General features: G+C 54.6%; 1 protein-coding gene across 1 annotated transcript in view; it reads right to left on the bottom strand.

Moving 5' to 3' along the window:
• TACC2 (transforming acidic coiled-coil containing protein 2) overlaps positions 1-18002 on the bottom strand; it is a 214718-nt gene that overhangs the window by 86796 nt on the left and 109920 nt on the right. Inside the window, 1 exon segment of the mRNA XM_045439735.1 lies at positions 12221-12355. Coding sequence (XP_045295691.1) covers positions 12221-12355 — 135 coding nt within the window.

The following is an 18002-nucleotide window of genomic DNA, read 5'->3' as shown; positions in this document are numbered from 1 at the left end:
CCGTCCCACCCCAAATCGTTCCGCAAGGGTTAAATGGTGGGTTCGCACAGCGAGAAAGCACAGATTCCATCTGAAATTACTAAAATGCCAGCGGTTAGCACTCCAAGCACTCACTCCCCCAGCTATCCACACCTGCAGTGAGCACCCACCCGGCCACGCTATTGTCTGCAGCTGAGCCTACAGACGCCATGCACGGTTCCCCTCTGCTTACTCCTGATCTTTCTTCTGGAGGTGCTGCCTTCCTTCCCATCTCTTCATTCCCAGCTGGTTCTCCAGACTTTTCCCTGCCCCAGGCACAGCGTGTCCCCTCTACAGCAAACCAGTGATCCCTGAAGCTTCTAGCAGTGGCTGCAATGAAACCGTGAACTCAGCCCCTCTTGGGGCCTCTGGATCACCGCACACATATTCCGGGACCCTGATGGCAAGCTAAGTCCCCTTCGACCGGCCCCACTGCCGACCCTCCTACTCATGTCCTCAAGACACCCTCGGAACCTGGATAAATCGAGGGATGCACCCATGATTTCTAAAACAATTAGCAATTCAACACATATTAACACCCTTGCCATGTACCTGGCCTATAAACGTTGAGTGAGACAAGTCTGTCCTCAAGTTACTTACTGACACATACCAGAAAGATCGGCCGACCTGCCAAATCTCTGTACGTGAGATAAACTATGTGCTAGAGACTTTTAAATCCCACTGGGCCACAGTCAAGGTGGGGGAGCAAGTTGAAGCACCTCTGAGACTGCAAGAGAAACAAACTTGGGCCGCTCCCCTTCGCCTGCGGCCTCGGAGATGTCTCCAGTTGCCATAGCAGCCGTGCTCTCCAAACAGGACCGATGGACCCCTGCACTGCTAATTAGCCCAAGCACACAGGCTAAAGAAAAGTAGGTCAGATCACAGAAAATTCCATCTGGGGAACGCTAAGAATGTAAACACAGATGGAGAAGGCCCAGGTCCTGTTTCTTCAAGTTGCTGGCCTTCACCGCCATCCAGTACACCGTGGTGGGGGCTGCGGGCCGCTGCCCAAAACCGCGTGAACCTTCTCTTTAGGGAGCCGGCTCTGACCGGCCCTACCGGCTTTACCACCACCTGCTTGTGTCTTGCTCCTCTGTCTGAGGCCCCCAAAGTCCAACCCACTTCACACCACTCTGTGCTCGCTGACGTCTCCCTAAGGAGACTCCCTAAGCTCCCAGTTGCTGGGAACTGTTCCATTTCAGCCCTTGCGTGTGGCCCAAGTTCAGCGACCACACGCCAACGTGAGCCCGAGACCAGCAGATCCGGCCAGCAAACAGGACCAGGCGCGGGCACGAACGGCACCCTGCTGGCACGTTCCCCACCGACAGATCCGGGATCCTCGTCCCCGGGCGTGGGAGACACCGCTTGGATGTCACACGACCTTGCTCCAAAAGCTGACCACTGCCTTCGGGAAGAAGTCCCAATTCCATATCCTGGCCTTGATCCTGTGACACGCTCCACCCTGTACTTGAGCAGGGCCAGGGTCCTCCCTGTGACCTCGCTGCCGAGCGGGCACCCTCCCCACCTTCCCCAGCTCTCTCAATGCCTCCCAGGTATCAAGCCGCAGCCCTGGGCCAGCTCCTGGAAGGGTCAGTCCCAGCCGGCCCTCAGACTTCTCTTGACCGCTGGCAGGTGGGAGCCTTGGTGCATCCTTGTCCCATCCCACTTTATCCGTGTATCTGCACCTGCCCTCTGCTCTCCAGCCACACGGTGTGCCCTACGTACAGCCAGGGCTCCATAAACCCATGCGGTGTGAAACCTCAGAGGGCATGGGCAAAGGTCCTGGCAAACGTCTTCAATCGTTTGATGAATAGAGAAGGGGGAGAAGACTGATGGGTCTAGAGAAGGGAGAGAAGACTGATGGGTTCTGTCAATCTTCTAGACTCCAACATTCAACCTCACGTGCTCACCCTCGGGAGCCTGAGTGGTTTTCTTGGGCTGAAGCGCAAGCTCAGGTAAAAATCCCATCCCTTCCAGAAAGTTCTCTCGCGTTCTTCTTGGAAAGGGCTGCTCTACTATATGTCTTCCTCACCATCTTCACCATATCCGCATGAGACCTTCCAGAGTTCCTTTCAAACAAAGAAGTTCCAAAGACTACTCTTCATGGGGAACATTCTTTCAATTCTGTCACGACAGAAAATGGAGGCTGAGGGTTTTACTGTTATGCCCAAAGAGGCAACCCAAAATGAGCTAGAAATCGGTCAAGAGAGAGGGGACTCACTTTTGTTTCTAAATGAAGAATGCAGGTTGCAATTTTAATCTTTGATTCCTACAAGAAGGAAGGCAGGCTGATGGGGGAAACCTCGGGGGCTATGAAAAACTTAAGTTAGTGCCAAGAAGTCTCATCACATGAGAAAGGAATTAGTGGCAAACAATGCACACCCAAGATGACGAAATAGGAGCCTCAAACACCTTTCTTCCTTTACCAAATCCATTCAGCTCTTTTGAGATGGAAGTTGTAGGAGACGCTCCTGAGATAAACTTTCTGGAAAATATACCCTACGTAATTTAAAAACAAATTTTTTTAAGTTTATTTATTTTGAAAGAGAGAGAGAACACAAGCAGGGGGGAACAGAGAGGGAGAGAGAGAAGATCCCGAGCAGGCTCAGCACTGTTAGCACAGAGCCAGCAGGATGCAGAACTCAAACTCACAAACCGTGCGATCGTGACCTGAGCTGAAATCAAGAGTCCGAGGCTTAACCGACCGAGTCACCCTGGTGCCCGCTCTACCTAATTTCAAAAAGGATTTAAGCTTCCAATTCAAGGGAGCAAAAAAGAGGGGCACCTGGGTGGCTCAGCTGGTTAAGCGTCCAACTCTTGGTTTCAGCTCAGGTCATGATCTCACAGTTCGTGGGTTTGAGCCCCACACAGTACTCCGTGCTGGCAGCGTGAGACCTGCTCGGGATTCTCTCTCCTTCTCTCTCTGCCCCTCCCCTGCTCCCCCCCCCCCTCAAGAAAGAAAGAAAAGGAAAGGAGGGAGGAAGAAGAAACTCAGGTAGAAAAGGTATAGAAAAGCCAGAGGGGGTAAGGTTATTCCAGAAGCCCTTGTTGGAATAAGTTGCAGTCTCCCGACAGCCAAAGCAAAAAGGGAAACGATCGCGATCCGTTACATAATTCACAACACCCAGTAAGTTTAAAAAAACAAAAGTCACTCCGCGGATGAGCAGGTGTTTCTATGACTGACACTCTCAACATATTCTTTCCTGTGGGTCCTCTGCCAAGAGCCCATGAATATGGTGGCCCACGCCTTCAACAACACCCCTCCAATTTCAAAGCCTGCTTCCACGAGCAAAGCAGCAGCTACTCGGCTTCCCCCCAGCAATCGGGAAAATCAGAAAGCGAAGAGGTTCGCAGAGGATATGTTTCAAGTTGCCCCATCCCTCGGAGAGGGTCCCCACCATCCATGTTGTCACGGCAACACGATTCTAGAAGAGGAAGCAAAGGTCAGCGTTACGAGGGTGTTCCGCCAACGAAACAATGCCTTGGAGCCTCAATCCCCCCTCAAAGAGGGAAGGGAGCCTGTGTGGCTCGTCTCTCAGTGACTGTCGGTGCGAGCACGATGCCACCAAGTGCAGAGGAAGCCGTAAATTTAGCAAAACATGCAGGACACCGTGAAGTCACTGAACCCGATTCCGCGGAAGTGCTCAAAAGCCACCCGAGGCCGTGACAAACGGCATTCTGTGAACGACTGAAGAAGAGACACTCAGGAAGGTGAAGAAGGTGGCTTCAGAGAGGCAATGTCAAGATCAAGGAGCTGAGAGGAGCCCTTCAGAAAATTGTTTAAGCCCCTGCGTATTTACAGAGAAGGGTCTCGGCTTCAGCAGCAAGAGTCAAACGTGAGGTGAGAACACAGCCCCGAAAACCTGTCAGAATAATAGGGGCAGAACTCTTTGTTCGTTCGAAGTATTAACATATGGCTATCATGAAAGCCTACATCTTAAAAAAAAAAAAAAGAAAAAGAAAAAAGAAAAGAAAGCCTACATCTTGTTAAATATAAAATAAGCCATTTTCGTAATTTTTCATGTGTTTTTTTTTTTCAAGGTAAAGTCGCAATTAAACCTTTTCCCCGCTATTCCCATACAACTTGGACTTAAGCGGATGCATTTGATGTGGCCTTTCTCAGGTAACAGTTGTCTTTAGATAATCCAGGCTGTGCCTATAACTGCCGGTATACGCTAGTTTAGGATCACAGGCAAAAACAAACAGGGTGGCCCAAGGTGGACATCGGGCCAAATAGAACTCTGACCTCCAAAGTTCAAGCCCGCCCTTAGACACAACGTCAAGTTTCGCTCAGACCTGGGAAGGGAGAAGCAGTGGACTTGCCTGGGCCAGAGGTGACTGCCTCTGCTCCAGATCAAGAACATCACCAGTGTTACCCCTCTTTCTTCTCGGGGAAATCTTTGCAAGAACAGAAAATTCCATAAGCACTTTTCAGTGCCTGTTAAGAGAGATTAAATACTGTACTTGGTTTGAATGTTGATGTGTTAATCCACTGAGTTCCTCTAGAGTTTAAGCTTAAGGTTTTAGAGGTTACTTGGTACCAGGCAAGAGAGGCCTTTGAAGAGAAACATTCAGTTGCAAGCAGAGAGGGGATCTCCCAGCTGCCAAAATCAGCAGCAGGCTGGTTTCTGAAGTCAAAGAGGTTGTGAACTTTAGGCCCCGCCACCTGCAGCAGGAGAGGGGTCCTGCCCGGGGCTCCAAAGAGGCCGGTCGGGGTGGAAATGCTCCCAAGATGAAAACACAAACAGGTGCAGCCAGAAGCTCCAAGTGTCTCGCTTCTTCTCTCACTGTGAGCAGAGAGTGGGTCCTCGTGGCTCCCCAGCAGCAGCTCCCCTCGCTAGGCAGGGCACAGGGCGGCTGGTCTGAGGGGGCACGACTCTCCGTGCCTGAGGAGCAGTGACACGGAGCCTGCCGTGGGGCTGCCCTCATTGTGAGCGGTGCAGCCAAAGCCAGGCGCCGAGGACCAGAACTGCTGACTCAAGGCTCCGTGACAGAACAGAATCCAGAACGGCTGGGCCAGAAATAGCATCGCCAGCACCTACTGATAGCATAATTAGCATAGCGTCTGAGGCGTGTGCTGTGCGCTGTGTGTGTGCGTGAGTGTGCACAGACGTGTGTGTGTATGCACACGCGCGTGTGTGCGTTACCAAGCCCTAAAAATAATTCCCTCTTTTCATAACCTTCCCAGCGGGCCTGTCTGTGTAACTCCATCCACACCCTGTCTAGTCGTCGCTGGATGCAATTAGCCTGTAACTGTGTCTGAAGATAAGGGATTATTTTCCCGAAATACTCAGATTTTCAGGAACTGATTTGTCCACGTGAAGACAATCTTTCCCTGACAACAGACCGACCCAATTCCTGCCTCATCCGCTGACTTTAAGGAAGCATGTGTGAGAGGTACCACCGGGTTTCCTAGCCAGCTTTCAGAGGCCGGGTACGTATTCAGTTTTGACGCAGAGAAAGCACCCGGTATATTTACATGGTTTTGCATCTCTTGAAGTTGTTAATCCAGAAAGAGATGAAGGGTTTCTCCTTCGCATGAGCATTTCCACGGCGCAGCGACTGCCCAGCCTGGGAACATGCCTCTGCTCTCCAACACGGCGTGGCTCCTTTGTTTCTGGGAGGTCAGTAGCTGACCAGAGGGGCCTGCTCTCACCCCTTCATCCCAGGGTAGCAACCCCCCCCCCCCTGCCCCCCCCAGCGTCCTTAGCATCTGGTTTCTCCTTAGGAAACAAGTTTGGGCAAAGTGGGTTCCTGGAGGGCTGAGGCCACAACTCCCATATGCCCCACGGAATGCCCAGTGCTTAGCCCATAGCTGGGCACATGGGAGGCTCTTGGCCACTCTGCGGACACAGGGATGGGTGGATATGCGGGTGGACAGGCCCGTAATCAGGGGCACAGAGGAGAGAGGCCAAAACTGAAATTCTCTCCAACTGAGGCCAGAGCTTACGGAGAGTCACGGAAATGATCCTAGGTCTTCCCACTGCTGTCACATGCAAAGCCCAGAGCCACACCCCTCAGCTTCCCGACCTCAGCTCCACCCCCCCATCCCCCCATCGACAAGTCTTGCTTTGCGCGTGTGTGATTTTGGTGGGGAGGGGAGGGTGGGGTGCCCAGGAATGAGGTTTGAATTAAACTCACTTCCTCACTCACCTAATTCAGGAAGATTAATGGATAATAGGGGAAATTTCTCATTTACCTGAATCCTTAAACTGACTCAGAGAAGTTACTGAACCCCTCTGATCCTCAGTTTCCTCATTTGTGCAGTAAAAATCAACAGGACCTTCCCACCAACGGGGATATTGCAAGGTGTAAGTGAAATAACCTACAAAATGTTCTTAGTATAGCAATGCCAGGCATACAGCAAGCGCTCAATACACGTCAGCTGCGGCTGCTGCTGTGCTGTTTCGCGGAACAGCAAGAAGTCATTCTGTCCCGGGGAGCACTCAGTGTCCCTGCCTCACCGACTCTCACAGCATCCAGGGATAGCAAGCCCAGAGCTCCTCGTTCAGGAGGAGGAGTTAGAAGCTGGGCAGGCTCCCTGGAGGAGGAGTCTGCTGAGACACCCGACCCAAACGGTTCCCACCACAACTTTGCTCTCAGAGCTTGTAACCTCAGGCAAGGTCCTGACCTCACTGGGCCTCAGTTTTCCCATCTTTAAAACGGGGACAATAAAAAGGGGGAGGGAGGGAGGCCCCCATCTTTCTAAACCTGAGAAAGGTCACAGGAGCCTATGGTTTGCAAAGCCACCAGGCAAGGATGCTCAATGAGATGGATTTTTAAAGTCAGGAGAAGGGGCACTATTTCGGGGCACAAAGTGGGCAAGGCATCCCCAAAGAGCCGGCCGTCCTCTGCCTTGTAGCCAGGACATGAAAAGCTGGGAGTGCATGCTGGGTGGAACTGCATGGGGAATTACACCCCTGCCGACCTGAGCCCCATGGGGAATTACACCCCTGCCCTCCTGAGCCCCAGCCTTGGGCTGCACAGGGAGGAAATGCCGGTGCTAAGCCCAAGGTCCTGGGACCCCCCGCCTGGAACCATAGCCCAGCCCAGGAATCACTGTCCCTGCACAGTCCCCTCAGAAATGTGGCCCATGTCTGCAGGGTCAATACTGTATCCCCAGCAACAGCTTGTGAGGCCTGCACAGAACAGAAGCTCAACAAACATGAGGGAGGGAGGAAAGAAAGAAGGAAGAAAGGGAGGGAAGGAGGAAGGAAGGATAAAAGGAAGGAAGGAAGGGGGGAATGAAAGCTGCAAAGACAGATTCAGAGCCTCTTAGGCCCCACAGCCACTGCCCTAGTTCAGTCCACCATCACCTCCCACCTCGACCACAGTACCAACCTCCACTGGTCCCGTGACCTCCAGCCTCTTCTCACCATCCAGGTTCCCCTTGGCCATCAGAGATTTTCCCCACCCCCAAACTCAGTCCTGACTCTCCCCTGCTTTAAAGGGGAAACAATCTGGGGCTCCTGGGTGGCTCAGTCGGTGAGTGTCCAACTTCAGCTCAGGTCATGATCTCACAGTCCATGGGTTCAGGCCCCATGTCAGGCTCTGGGCTGATAGCTCAGAGCCTGGAGCCCGCTTCGGATTCTGTCTCTCTCTCTCTCTCTCTCTCTCTCTCTCTCTCTCAGTGCCCCTCCCCCACTTGCACTCTGTCTCTCAAAAATTAATAAACGTTAAAAAATTAAAAAAAAAATACCAGGGAAACAATCTTTCTTTCACACTGTGGGTCCCCGCAGACTCCTCAGTCTGGCTACAGGCTCACCCCCAAACCTGACCACCGCCCGCCATGCCTGCGTCCCTTCCCGCTAACCTCACTACTCGGCCCACAACCACCTGTGTCGCCCCCTCCAGTCCATCCAGGCCTCTCCTGACCCGCTGCCTAAATCTGCTGGGCATCGCCACCTCCCCCCGAGGCTGCGGTACACAGAGCTCCCCCTCCCCGAAGTACCTTTTCCTTCTTCACCCTCAGCAAACACCTGGAAAACCCATGAAAACACAGCTCCCCTCCTTGGAAGCCTCCCCGACTCCTCCAGGCAGAGGAGACTCTCTTCTGGCTCTTCTGTTCTCAGCCAGTTGGAGAGTTTACGTGCTGGATCACTGCTGTGTCGTCTCCTCTCCCCCAGCACTCCCAGCACTGATGGATGTCAGGGGAGAGCCCGCATTAATTAAATGCCTCCCATTTGTCAAGCCCTGAGCCACGTTCTTCACATACCTCATTTTCTCCTCACGATTACCTCCAAGATGTGGGTACTACTAGCCTCGTTTTAAAGATGGGCAAACGACGGCTCAGAGAGGTCAAGTAACTTGTCGAAGGTCACACAGCTCATTAACGGACCAGAGGCAAGTCTCTGCAGCTTTATGCTCCTCCCTCCGCACCACATCACACGCGGGATATGGCACAGAATCAACCCAGGACGTGTATGCCGAGCGGGAGGATGGATGGACGGGCGGATGGATGGATGTATGGCAAATAAATAAAGCAGAAGACCCCACTATATGATCCACTTAGACTGAGAGCACTCATCACTTCCTGCAGCTGCTGTAGCAGGCCTGTGACTGCATCTCACGAGCTAAAGAATAAGAGAAGCTGACTAACTGACACTGGCAGGAGCCATGCTAGGTGGGGAAGGGCCCTGAGCCAGGCCTGTGCTGGTGAGAAGCCCTTCCTCCACCCCACCTCCCTGGGGCCCTGTCTTGGATTTCGGGTCTATTTCTCCACCTCCCCTCAGGCAGTCCATGACCGGCCTGCTGCTGGCAACCCCTCTCTTCCCACCTCCAGCTGGGGCTGGAGGCTCCAAGGCATACGCTTGGCTTGGAAGAAAAGCCAAACCCGAAAACTAGCACACAGCAGCCAACATAACATGGGACCAAGGGGGTTACCAGGAATGGAGGGGGAGCTCCCAGACCCCGCTGCCCTGAAACCCTCCACCTTCTGGGAGCTGCACTGGGCACCCCCGGCCACGCCCTCACTGGCTCCTCACCGAACCCCACGTCAGGTCGGACTCCCTTCCAGGCTGCCCTAGGGGTCCCGGGACTCCAGTCCGGCTGGGGTCACAAAGCTGATGCTCTGTACTTCCTCCGGGGCCCCCCAGAGAAGCCCCGCCTGGCTGCCCACCCCTCCTTTCCAGAAGAGGGAAAAAGAACTATGGGGCTAGGGTCTCCGGCCCCACCCCTCCACACCTGCTCTGCCCAGATGGAGGCGGCCAACTTCTACCTACTCCCCTGGGGAAGGAGCGGCCTCCCTCCACTGTGCTCCTCGGCCGAAGCCAGCAGGGTACAGCTTCCGGACAAGCCCGCCCAGCTGCCCCCACACCGGTTCCCATTCCTGAGATGGGCCAGCGGCCCGAAGCCCCACTCAGATGGCCTGTGCTGGTCCCGCCAGGAGGGTGATGCTCTACAGCATACCCGTGCCCGGTCTGCCCTGTAAGAAGTGGGTCTTTCAGGCAGGAGAATGACTGTAATGACAGGTGTCATTACACCTGACAGGTGTAATGACAGGTGTAAATAAGGAACGAGCTGGGTCAGACCCGAGTCCGCTTGGGGAAGCTCCTGTTGCCAGAGAGCCTCAGCCTCAGCAACCCAACATCTTTAAAACACAGAGGATGGTCCCAACCCCACCTGCAGAATTAACCACTGAGCTGGGAGGTCACACATGTGCTGGCTCTGAGGGCGGGGGCGTGGAACACTTTTGAAGGGGTTCACATCTCTAACCTGGGGGAAGAGGGTACCACCCCGGATAGGGTGAGGGAGACACGCAGTCCAGCTCCTGCCAGGAAAATCCCTCAAGTCCGGGAGAAGTATGGAGAAATCTGGGGCTGCCCGATGCAGGCAGGGCCCAGGGGACATCTCACCAGAAACCCCGGTGAGCCAAGGCCACCTGCCTGTGCCCCCCTCCCCCAAACCCAGGCTGCAGTTTGGGGCGGCATTTCTCAGGGGTGTTATGCCCTGGGCTTCCTGCATCAGCATGGGATCACTTCCTCCTTGCAGGTAGCTGCTTCTTAATCTCATTTCTTCCAGGTCTTTCCAGGCAGCCCTTGGCCAGGCTTCCAAATTACCAGTCCTGCGGGACAGCTGTCCCCGGCAGGCCGACAGGCAGGTCAGTCAGTTCTGAACAGGGATGTTGTTTGCTCAGGTTCACCCCCCTTCCCCCACCGGCCCAGGTACCAACATACCAGGCTCTTTGCCACAAGCCTCCAGAGGCTCCAAAAACCCGTGGTCAGCTGTAGCTGCCTTGGCATGAGTGAGGGCTTTGGACTTGCATTGCTAGAAATTCTTTATCATTGACTCTCTGCCTGGCTGCAGCCTCTTAGAGCTCACCACTACAGGATGCTGTCTAGAATGCTCTTATGGGTCAGGGGGTCTGCTGAGTGTGGAGGCTGCAGAGGGCAGGGCCGGAGGCGAAGGGAAGGCCAGAAGCCCAGCCACCGCAGTGGACAGCGTCCCTCCCAGGACAAGCCCTTTGCTTCAGGCAGGGTTGCACACGGAGCTCTCTCTCCTCCCCGTGGCCTCTCTCAAAGTCACATCTGTTCTCCCAAAGGCTTGTGCCCTAATGATTACCAACGGGGATGGGGGAAGGGAGGGGGTGTGAAAATTCCCAGAGAAAAGCCATTTGCGCTGGAAACGTGGGGTTGTGTCATCATTTCCACAGCAGCCATTAGAAGCAGGACGAGGCAGCAGGAAGCCGCCCAGCATGCTTGCAAGAACAGAACATCTGTCCGTTCGGTAATAAGATGTGCCCCGGGCCTTCTTTGTCAAGACACCAGGCCTCACTGCCCCGCCACTCCCCTCCAAGCCCAAAGAGGAAAAGACAAAACCACAGAGGTGGGGGGAGCGGGGAGAGACTGCACCACGCGTGTGCAGGGCCAAAACACAAAGAAGGCGCGCCAGCTCCAGCAAGAGAAGCCTGGCTGCAAATGGGAACAGATGCACGATGTATCTCCAAACCATGAGACCAACGAGGACCTCAGACTCTCCGGCCCAGGCTCGTAAACAACTTCCATTTCAGCAAAATGAAATTTTCATCTGTGCGTTTTTGAAACTTAAGTTGAGAACCTCTGGGACCCACACCAGAGGGGAAAAGGCAAGTTTTATTTGGATCCCTGGATCTAGGCCACAGCCCCGTGGCTAAAAGCAGCCAGGGAGAGAGAGGACTTAGCAAAGTCTGCAGGTGCAGTGGAGGGTGTTTTTAACCGCAGCCACGCCTGGTCTCGTTTTGGCCCTGGGCAGGACACAGAGCCTCAGGACAGTCTTGGTAAGTGCAGAATCCAGTCCTGCCCAGCCAGGCAGCTAGAGAGAGAGCCTTTAAAAATGCAAATTTGGGGCGCCTGGGTGACTCAGTCAGTTTGAGGGTCCGATTTCAGCTCAGGTCATGATCTCACGGTCTGTGAGTTCGAGCCCCACGTCAGGCTCTGGGCTGACAGCTCGGAGCCTGGAGCCTGCTTCCGATTCTGTGTCTCCCTCTCTCTCTGCCCCTCCCCCGTTCATGCTCTACCTCTTAAAAATAAATAAACATTAAAATAAAAACAAAAATGCACATCTGATTGTATCTCTATCCTGCCTCAGGGCTGCTGGACCCCCTCAACATAAAGCCCTGGGAGCCAATGAATGGCCCAATGGCCAAAGCTAAGATATTTTGGGCCAAAAAAAAAAGAATAAAGTGTTATTTTATTATAACCCAAAGTATAAAAAAGATAACCCCAAGTCCACATTGATAGAAATAACTGAGTCAATAAATCAGTAAATGGGAACTGAGGTCCCCCAAGGAAGAGGGATTCTGCCAGCAGATGGCCTTCAGACTTGAGCTACAGCTTTGGCTCTTCCCTGACTCTCCAGCCTGCTGCCCCTACCACCCCCCGCCCCCTGAAGATTTTAGACTTGCCAGTTCCCCAGATTCACATGAGCCAAGTCCTTAACATACGTTTCTCTGTCTGTATGTATATATACCTCCTATTGGATCTGTTTCTCTGGAGACCCCTGATAATACACTCACTCACGAAGGACATCCCCATGGTGACACAGACACCTGCCTGCAGGGGTAAACTCCACATTGGCTATAGCCCAAATTCATGGCATCACAGATCCAGATTGTCAACACCTTGCTGGTGCCATCCCTGATGGCAGCTGAGTCCAAGGCCTAGGGGGAAGAGACCACCAGGCCCCTCCTCTCCAGCAACCGTGGAGGGAAAGTTTAGTACAATACCTGCTTAAGTCCTTGGCCAGACCCTGGCAGGAGAGAGCGGAAGCTTCTACTCCATCACCAGCTGGGGCAGAAGGCAAAGACACATGTTCTGAGGCTCGGGGAGTGAGATCCGCACAGGCGGCAGCTGGGGAGGTGCTGGGGACACAAAAGGAGAATTATTCCCAGTGGAACTTGGCTCATTAATGGCACATTCATCAGGCCCCCTCACCCCACCCAATTCACCCCACACATGTGGGATGGGCTGTTTAAAGACCCAGCACATGGCTTCCCTCAATCCCGGACCCGGTTCCCCGGGGCCTTTGCTAAGACACAGTGGAGGCACCCTCCGGTGCCACAGCCCCCTGGTCAGGCATGGATGCCTCGTGTGTGAGGTTTCAGCAGAACCTGGTGTTTCCTTGATGGAGGCAGTGCGGGTGCTCAGCACACTCTGTGAGTTGTCTTGTGTGATTTTTCTTCTGGGGAGGGGACTTTTGTATGATCTTTTCGAATCATTTTTTATAGGCAGTGAATTCTGTGAATCGAGGACTACGATACAGCTTTGCAAACGCCCTGGGATACACCCCCTAAAATCCGAGGCTGATAAAAGTCAAGGCCAAAAGGCTGACAGGTAACCAAGGAACCTGCCCCAGGGACCTGTGGGGACCCTTTGAGAGGTTGGGGGGCGGGGGGCGGGTGCTCAGAGATCTATAGCAGAGCGGCATCCCACATTCAGTGGGTGAGCGCCCCCTGCTGGACATCCAGGGAAATACCCGGAGGGCAGAGAGGGCCCCTGGGTACCCACCTGCAAACACACCCTCAAGCAAAGAGCTCAAAACAGGTTTGGTTTTCAACTCTGGCAAAAAGCAAGGCTCGCGGTGCCGTCCACAGACTAAAGCTTGGGAACAGTTTTCGGGGGGGGGGGGGTCGGCCCTCCCAGCCTCCCTCCAGCCGTCCACTCTGCTGCCCACAGGGAAGCTGGCAGGGCCGAAGGCGGCCCAGTTACAATTATGTGACTCAGCACCAAGGGCCTGAAACCAGGCCTGAGGTTGGAGCCAGGGTCTGAGGTTTCCGGGCTTCTGGTAGAGGGCTCATTTCTTCCCTCTGGGTGGGAACCCCTGCAGGAAGCCCCCCGGATGGCAGAAATACAGGACCCCTGGGTCTCAGTGTCAAGAATGTTCTGCTAATTTCCATCCATCTCCACCAGCTCCACCTACGTGGTTGGCTTCCTGGTGTGGAGCACAGCTGCCAGGGGCGCCCTCACACCCCGTGCACTCTTGCTCCAATTCCCCGTCGCTGCTTAGCAGGTACTACGGGGTCCGCCTCGGCCTCAACCCCCGGTTCCACCGCCCTGGCCCTCACGTGCTCTGCTCCCACCAGGCCGGCCTCCCTCAGCGCCTACAACACGCGCCGCCTGGGCTGCTCCTGGACTTGCAGCCCTTCCCCAAGCCAGAAAATCCCTCAGCCTCCGCGCCCCGGCTTGGGCATTACTAATCGACAGCCACAAAAACAGCAGAAGCTCAACCCCACTGGGAGCTCGGTCCGGTGTGCCTGGTCCCGTGTGCCCTGTCCCTGGTACCTTACGGTAGGTGGCCGGTCCAGCATGCCCGGCGCTGGGTACCTGGTCCTGTACCAAACACTTTACACATAGGACCTCGAATAACCCTCACAACAACCCTCTGAGGCAAATGTCACCACCCCCCGCTTTACAAAGAAGGAAGGAAACTGAGGTGCAGAGAGTTGAGGTCGCTCAGCCGAAGTCATATAGTCGCAACATGTAGCCAGGCCGCCCGCAGTGAGCACTGGATTAACAGGCAGAGGGACAGGGAGAGATGGAGCGTCCCAACTGGGCACGACCAGGCCGGGTGTCAGGAACAGAGGCAGAGCAGGAGCCCAGGATGCCTTCTTCCCCCGTGTAATGAGGAGAAAAACAGAGACCAGAGCGTAATGACCATGGGTAAGCCTGGAGCAAGGCCAGTGCACAAGTGGACAGAAATTTACTAGTCCCCGATTTCGGTTCCTACGGGAGTGACAGTGCTCCCTGCTCGGCAAGCCCCGTAAAGATCTGGTTTGATTTAATGTGAGCTGGAGGAAGGCGATACAGACCGTGGTTCTGCTGCTTCCAGAAAACTCTGGGCAGGGGAAGGGCAGGGGAAGGTTTCCGTCTTTGAAAACCCTGGCAGAGAGAGTGGGAGACGCGGCCTGGGATCTGTGGCCCCAGAGCAAAGCCAAATCCATGGGCGAAGAGCACTGACAGTCACACTCCGCTGAGGAGCGTGCCCACAGGTGACAGGTACTTCCCTGCCCTGGGAACACTGGGGGGTCCCCTCGGATCTAGCCTGGAGGCCATGGAGCCTGCGCCCTTCACCCTCCCTCCTGCTGGCCCACCACCAGGGCCACACCCTTCCCGCACCAGGCTCTCTGAGCCAAAGGTACCAGACAAATGAATCAACTGCTCTGTTAAGAACAGAGCCCCCCCTCCCTCCCCGCCTCCAGCTGGCTGCTGGCCCATTGCCAGGGGTCGGGGGGTCAGGCCCCAACAGGGAAGTGCTCAGTGACTCAGACCAGCGCCAGAAGCTGGGATTGTCCTCATCTCTCCATCACCCCTTCCTGCTGAGTCACCTCCTTCTCCTTCCGGAACCTCTTTGTCCCGGCCACCTCTGTTGGTGACGGCGGCTACGACCTCTCTGAGCAGGGCTCCTGTACGCCCCGCTCTGCCTGCCTCCTCTGTCCCCTCACACCTACCCCCACAGTCACCAGGATAACCCAGCTCGAGTTCTGATAAGGTCCTTGCCCTGCCTGAAAGCCTCCCCAACTTTCTGCAGCCTTAGGAACCCAGGTGAAAAAAACTCCCTGGCCTCCCACACCCCATCTCTGTCCCTGTCCCCGCCCAGGTTTGTCCTCTCCCTCTCTCTGCTCCAACCCCACCAAGCTGGCCCCCTGATGCTCCAGGCTGCTTCTGTGCCTTGGCTCAAGCAGACCGTGCCCCTGAATGCCTACGTCTCTCGCCCCCTCCCAGCCCTCCCCCCCCATAATCATCCTGAGGGGCCACCAAACTACCCCCTCCCCAGGTGGGGGTAATATGCCCATCCTGCATGGCCAGGCTGGGCCCGGCCCCACCTCTGAGCACCTCGTTTTCAGCTAAGGTGTCCTGCTCCCCTACTAAAGTCTCAGCCACTGTGGCCTCTCCGGCCCCCAGCACAGAGCCTGGCACGTGAAAAGTGCTCAACACAGGACAGCTCCTTCCCTGCGTCCCCAACACATAGGCCACCGACAGCAGGACACCTGTGCAATCTTCTTGGAATCCCAGTCTGAGGCAGGACCAGTAACCTGACTCGAGGGCAAAATGGAATGCAAAGTGAAAATGCAGAGCCCCGCATTCCAGAAGGATCAAGAATCTCAGGATGGTGACAGCACACCATTGAAATAAGCACAGGGCCCTGGGTGACTGTCTGGGTGGCCTGCCCACAGGGCCAGCCCTGGTTCTAGACGCCAAGCAGGAACTTACACAGGGTCCCTGTACTGCCCCCCACCCTGCCCCGAGCCTGAGCTGCCCCGGGGGACAGCGTTGCTAGACAAGGTGGGGACAGTTCAGCCCCTCTGTGCCAGCTTCTGTCTGTACCCAAGCCTCCCTGACCAGCAGGGGCTCGTCCTCAGACATCGCGGTCAGGGAGCCGGGCCCTTGGCAATGGCCAGCACCCCTGCCAGCCCTCAGCGGGAACTCCCGGACGGCCACCGAGCCGGCACAGAGGAGGCCAGGGCACCCCGATGCAGGCCTCACACGTGAATTCTCATTTCTTTTTTTTTTTTTTTTTCAACGTTTATTTATTTTTGGGACAGAGAGAGACAGAGCATGAACGGGGGAGGGGCAGAGAGAGAGGGAGACACAGAATCGGAAACAGGCTCCAGGCTCTGAGCCATCAGCCCAGAGCCCGACGCGGGGCTCGAACTCCCGGACCGCGAGATCGTGACCTGGCCGAAGTTGGACGCTTAACCGACTGCGCCACCCAGGCGCCCCATGAATTCTCATTTCATTTCTGCACGGTACTAACTTTCTCTTGCCTCGACTTCTTCTATAAAATGGGCCGGGGGTAGGGTGTCTGAAGGCCTTTTTAATAAAACTCTGAGCTCCCTTTTCTCATTTAAGGACTTAATGTTTTCCAAGCCTTAGTGGAATAACAAAGAAGCTGAATTCACATTCACAGCATGTTTATCTTTTCGGAAGATGAAGGAAATGTTGATTTAATTTAAGCCTTTTTTGTTCAAGAGAAGAGTTAACAAGAAGAGGCCACATGAGCCACCACACCTCCTTCCAGCAGACAGACATGACTTACTGATCATGGCACTCTTTCCTGCTAGGTCCAGCTGGACAAGACCTTAGAATCCTTCCTAACGCAGACGGCGAGCCATGGCTAATGGCCAGACTTCGCCATCTCCAATTCAGTGCCTCACCCAGGTCCCCACAAACAACAACTGGTCTCCTAACCATTTGGATGCAGTTTCCGCCCCACACAAGAACCAGAGAAACACGGACGATGTCCATCCAGAGCTTGCATTCAGCCTGACAGGCCTGTGAGTTCAGCCATGGCGAGATGCTGCCAGGTAACTGTTACCTTTTGATTGCCTGTTCCGGGCTTTTGAGTCCTTCCCGGCAGATCCCCCACTGACCTAAGAGCGAACTGCATTTCGGAGATCGGCCGGAGGTGCCAAGCTAAGCCCCTGTCCAAAGACAGACACCAGAGTGACCTGGCTGTCACGGAGGGCGATAATATCCCCCAAACCCCGGGCAGAACACAGCACGTCCTGTCGGGCCAGATGGGCGACACCACCTTATCTCCCATTTCGTATCGCCATCTGGAAGGTATTAGCACAAAGGCTTTCCTCACAGGCTCTTGATTTTTTTCCTTCTTGAATTCCCAAGTGCACACAATCACGTAATAGGGCAAAGGCTAAGGCCAAAGACTCGATTCAGATGGAAAGCCAGATACCAGCTAGAGGGGAGAAGGCACTTTGACACTGTTGCTCTGGAGAGCTAAGCTCGGCCGGTCGGGGCCCCGGACAGCAGGCCAGCAGAGGCCTGTGCTTCCCTCCATAAGACAGTCTCAGCAATGGGAGATACACTCCTCGGAGATGCAGCTGCTGCAAAGCCTGAGTCCCAAGGTGCCCAGACAGGCTTGCAAACTGGCTGGAAGCTCCAAGGCAGGCCCCTCGAGCTATTTCTAGTCTCTCTCGAGATAAACCAGCATGTGAAACTCAGCCCCTGCGAGAGTGTGAACAGGCCCTAAACATCCTGACCTTCACACGTTCAACAAGGGGGGCTGGCTCCACACAGTTAACCCTGAACTGGCTTATCAGTTCCTTCCCAGAACATTCTTACCCTGTTTCCCTCCACAAAGCAAACCTATGTTCAGAGAAGGGAAACTGCTTTTGAGCTTGACCCAAGCAGAACTCAGGCTAGTTAATAAACTAGAGGAAAGGCCATAAACACCACCCCAACGCCATCCGAGGGCCTTTGATCTGGGTCATGAATTCCCCCCCAGTGGCCAGTGGCTCTGGAGTTACAGAGACTGCAGAGAGGGGCATGCAGAGGACGGAGGAAACTGATCTCAGGTGGCCAAGATGTAGCGATTTATTCAGAAGGGAAAAATCTACCTACACAGATAAATTTGCTCAAGATCCGTGAAAAACCAAAACAAGGACAAGGTCACGTGTTCGTCTGAGATATGAAATTGGCAATATTTGAACCCTGCCAACATGGCAAGTTATAAGCTTCCATGTAATAGTAGCCAGCTACTTGGAAACTCAA

This window comes from Leopardus geoffroyi, chromosome D2 (genome assembly GCF_018350155.1).
Source record: "Leopardus geoffroyi isolate Oge1 chromosome D2, O.geoffroyi_Oge1_pat1.0, whole genome shotgun sequence".
NCBI lineage: Eukaryota > Metazoa > Chordata > Mammalia > Carnivora > Felidae > Leopardus > Leopardus geoffroyi.
The sequence above is the reverse complement of the archived record's forward strand: the minus strand, read 5'-3'. Positions and strand labels throughout refer to the sequence as shown.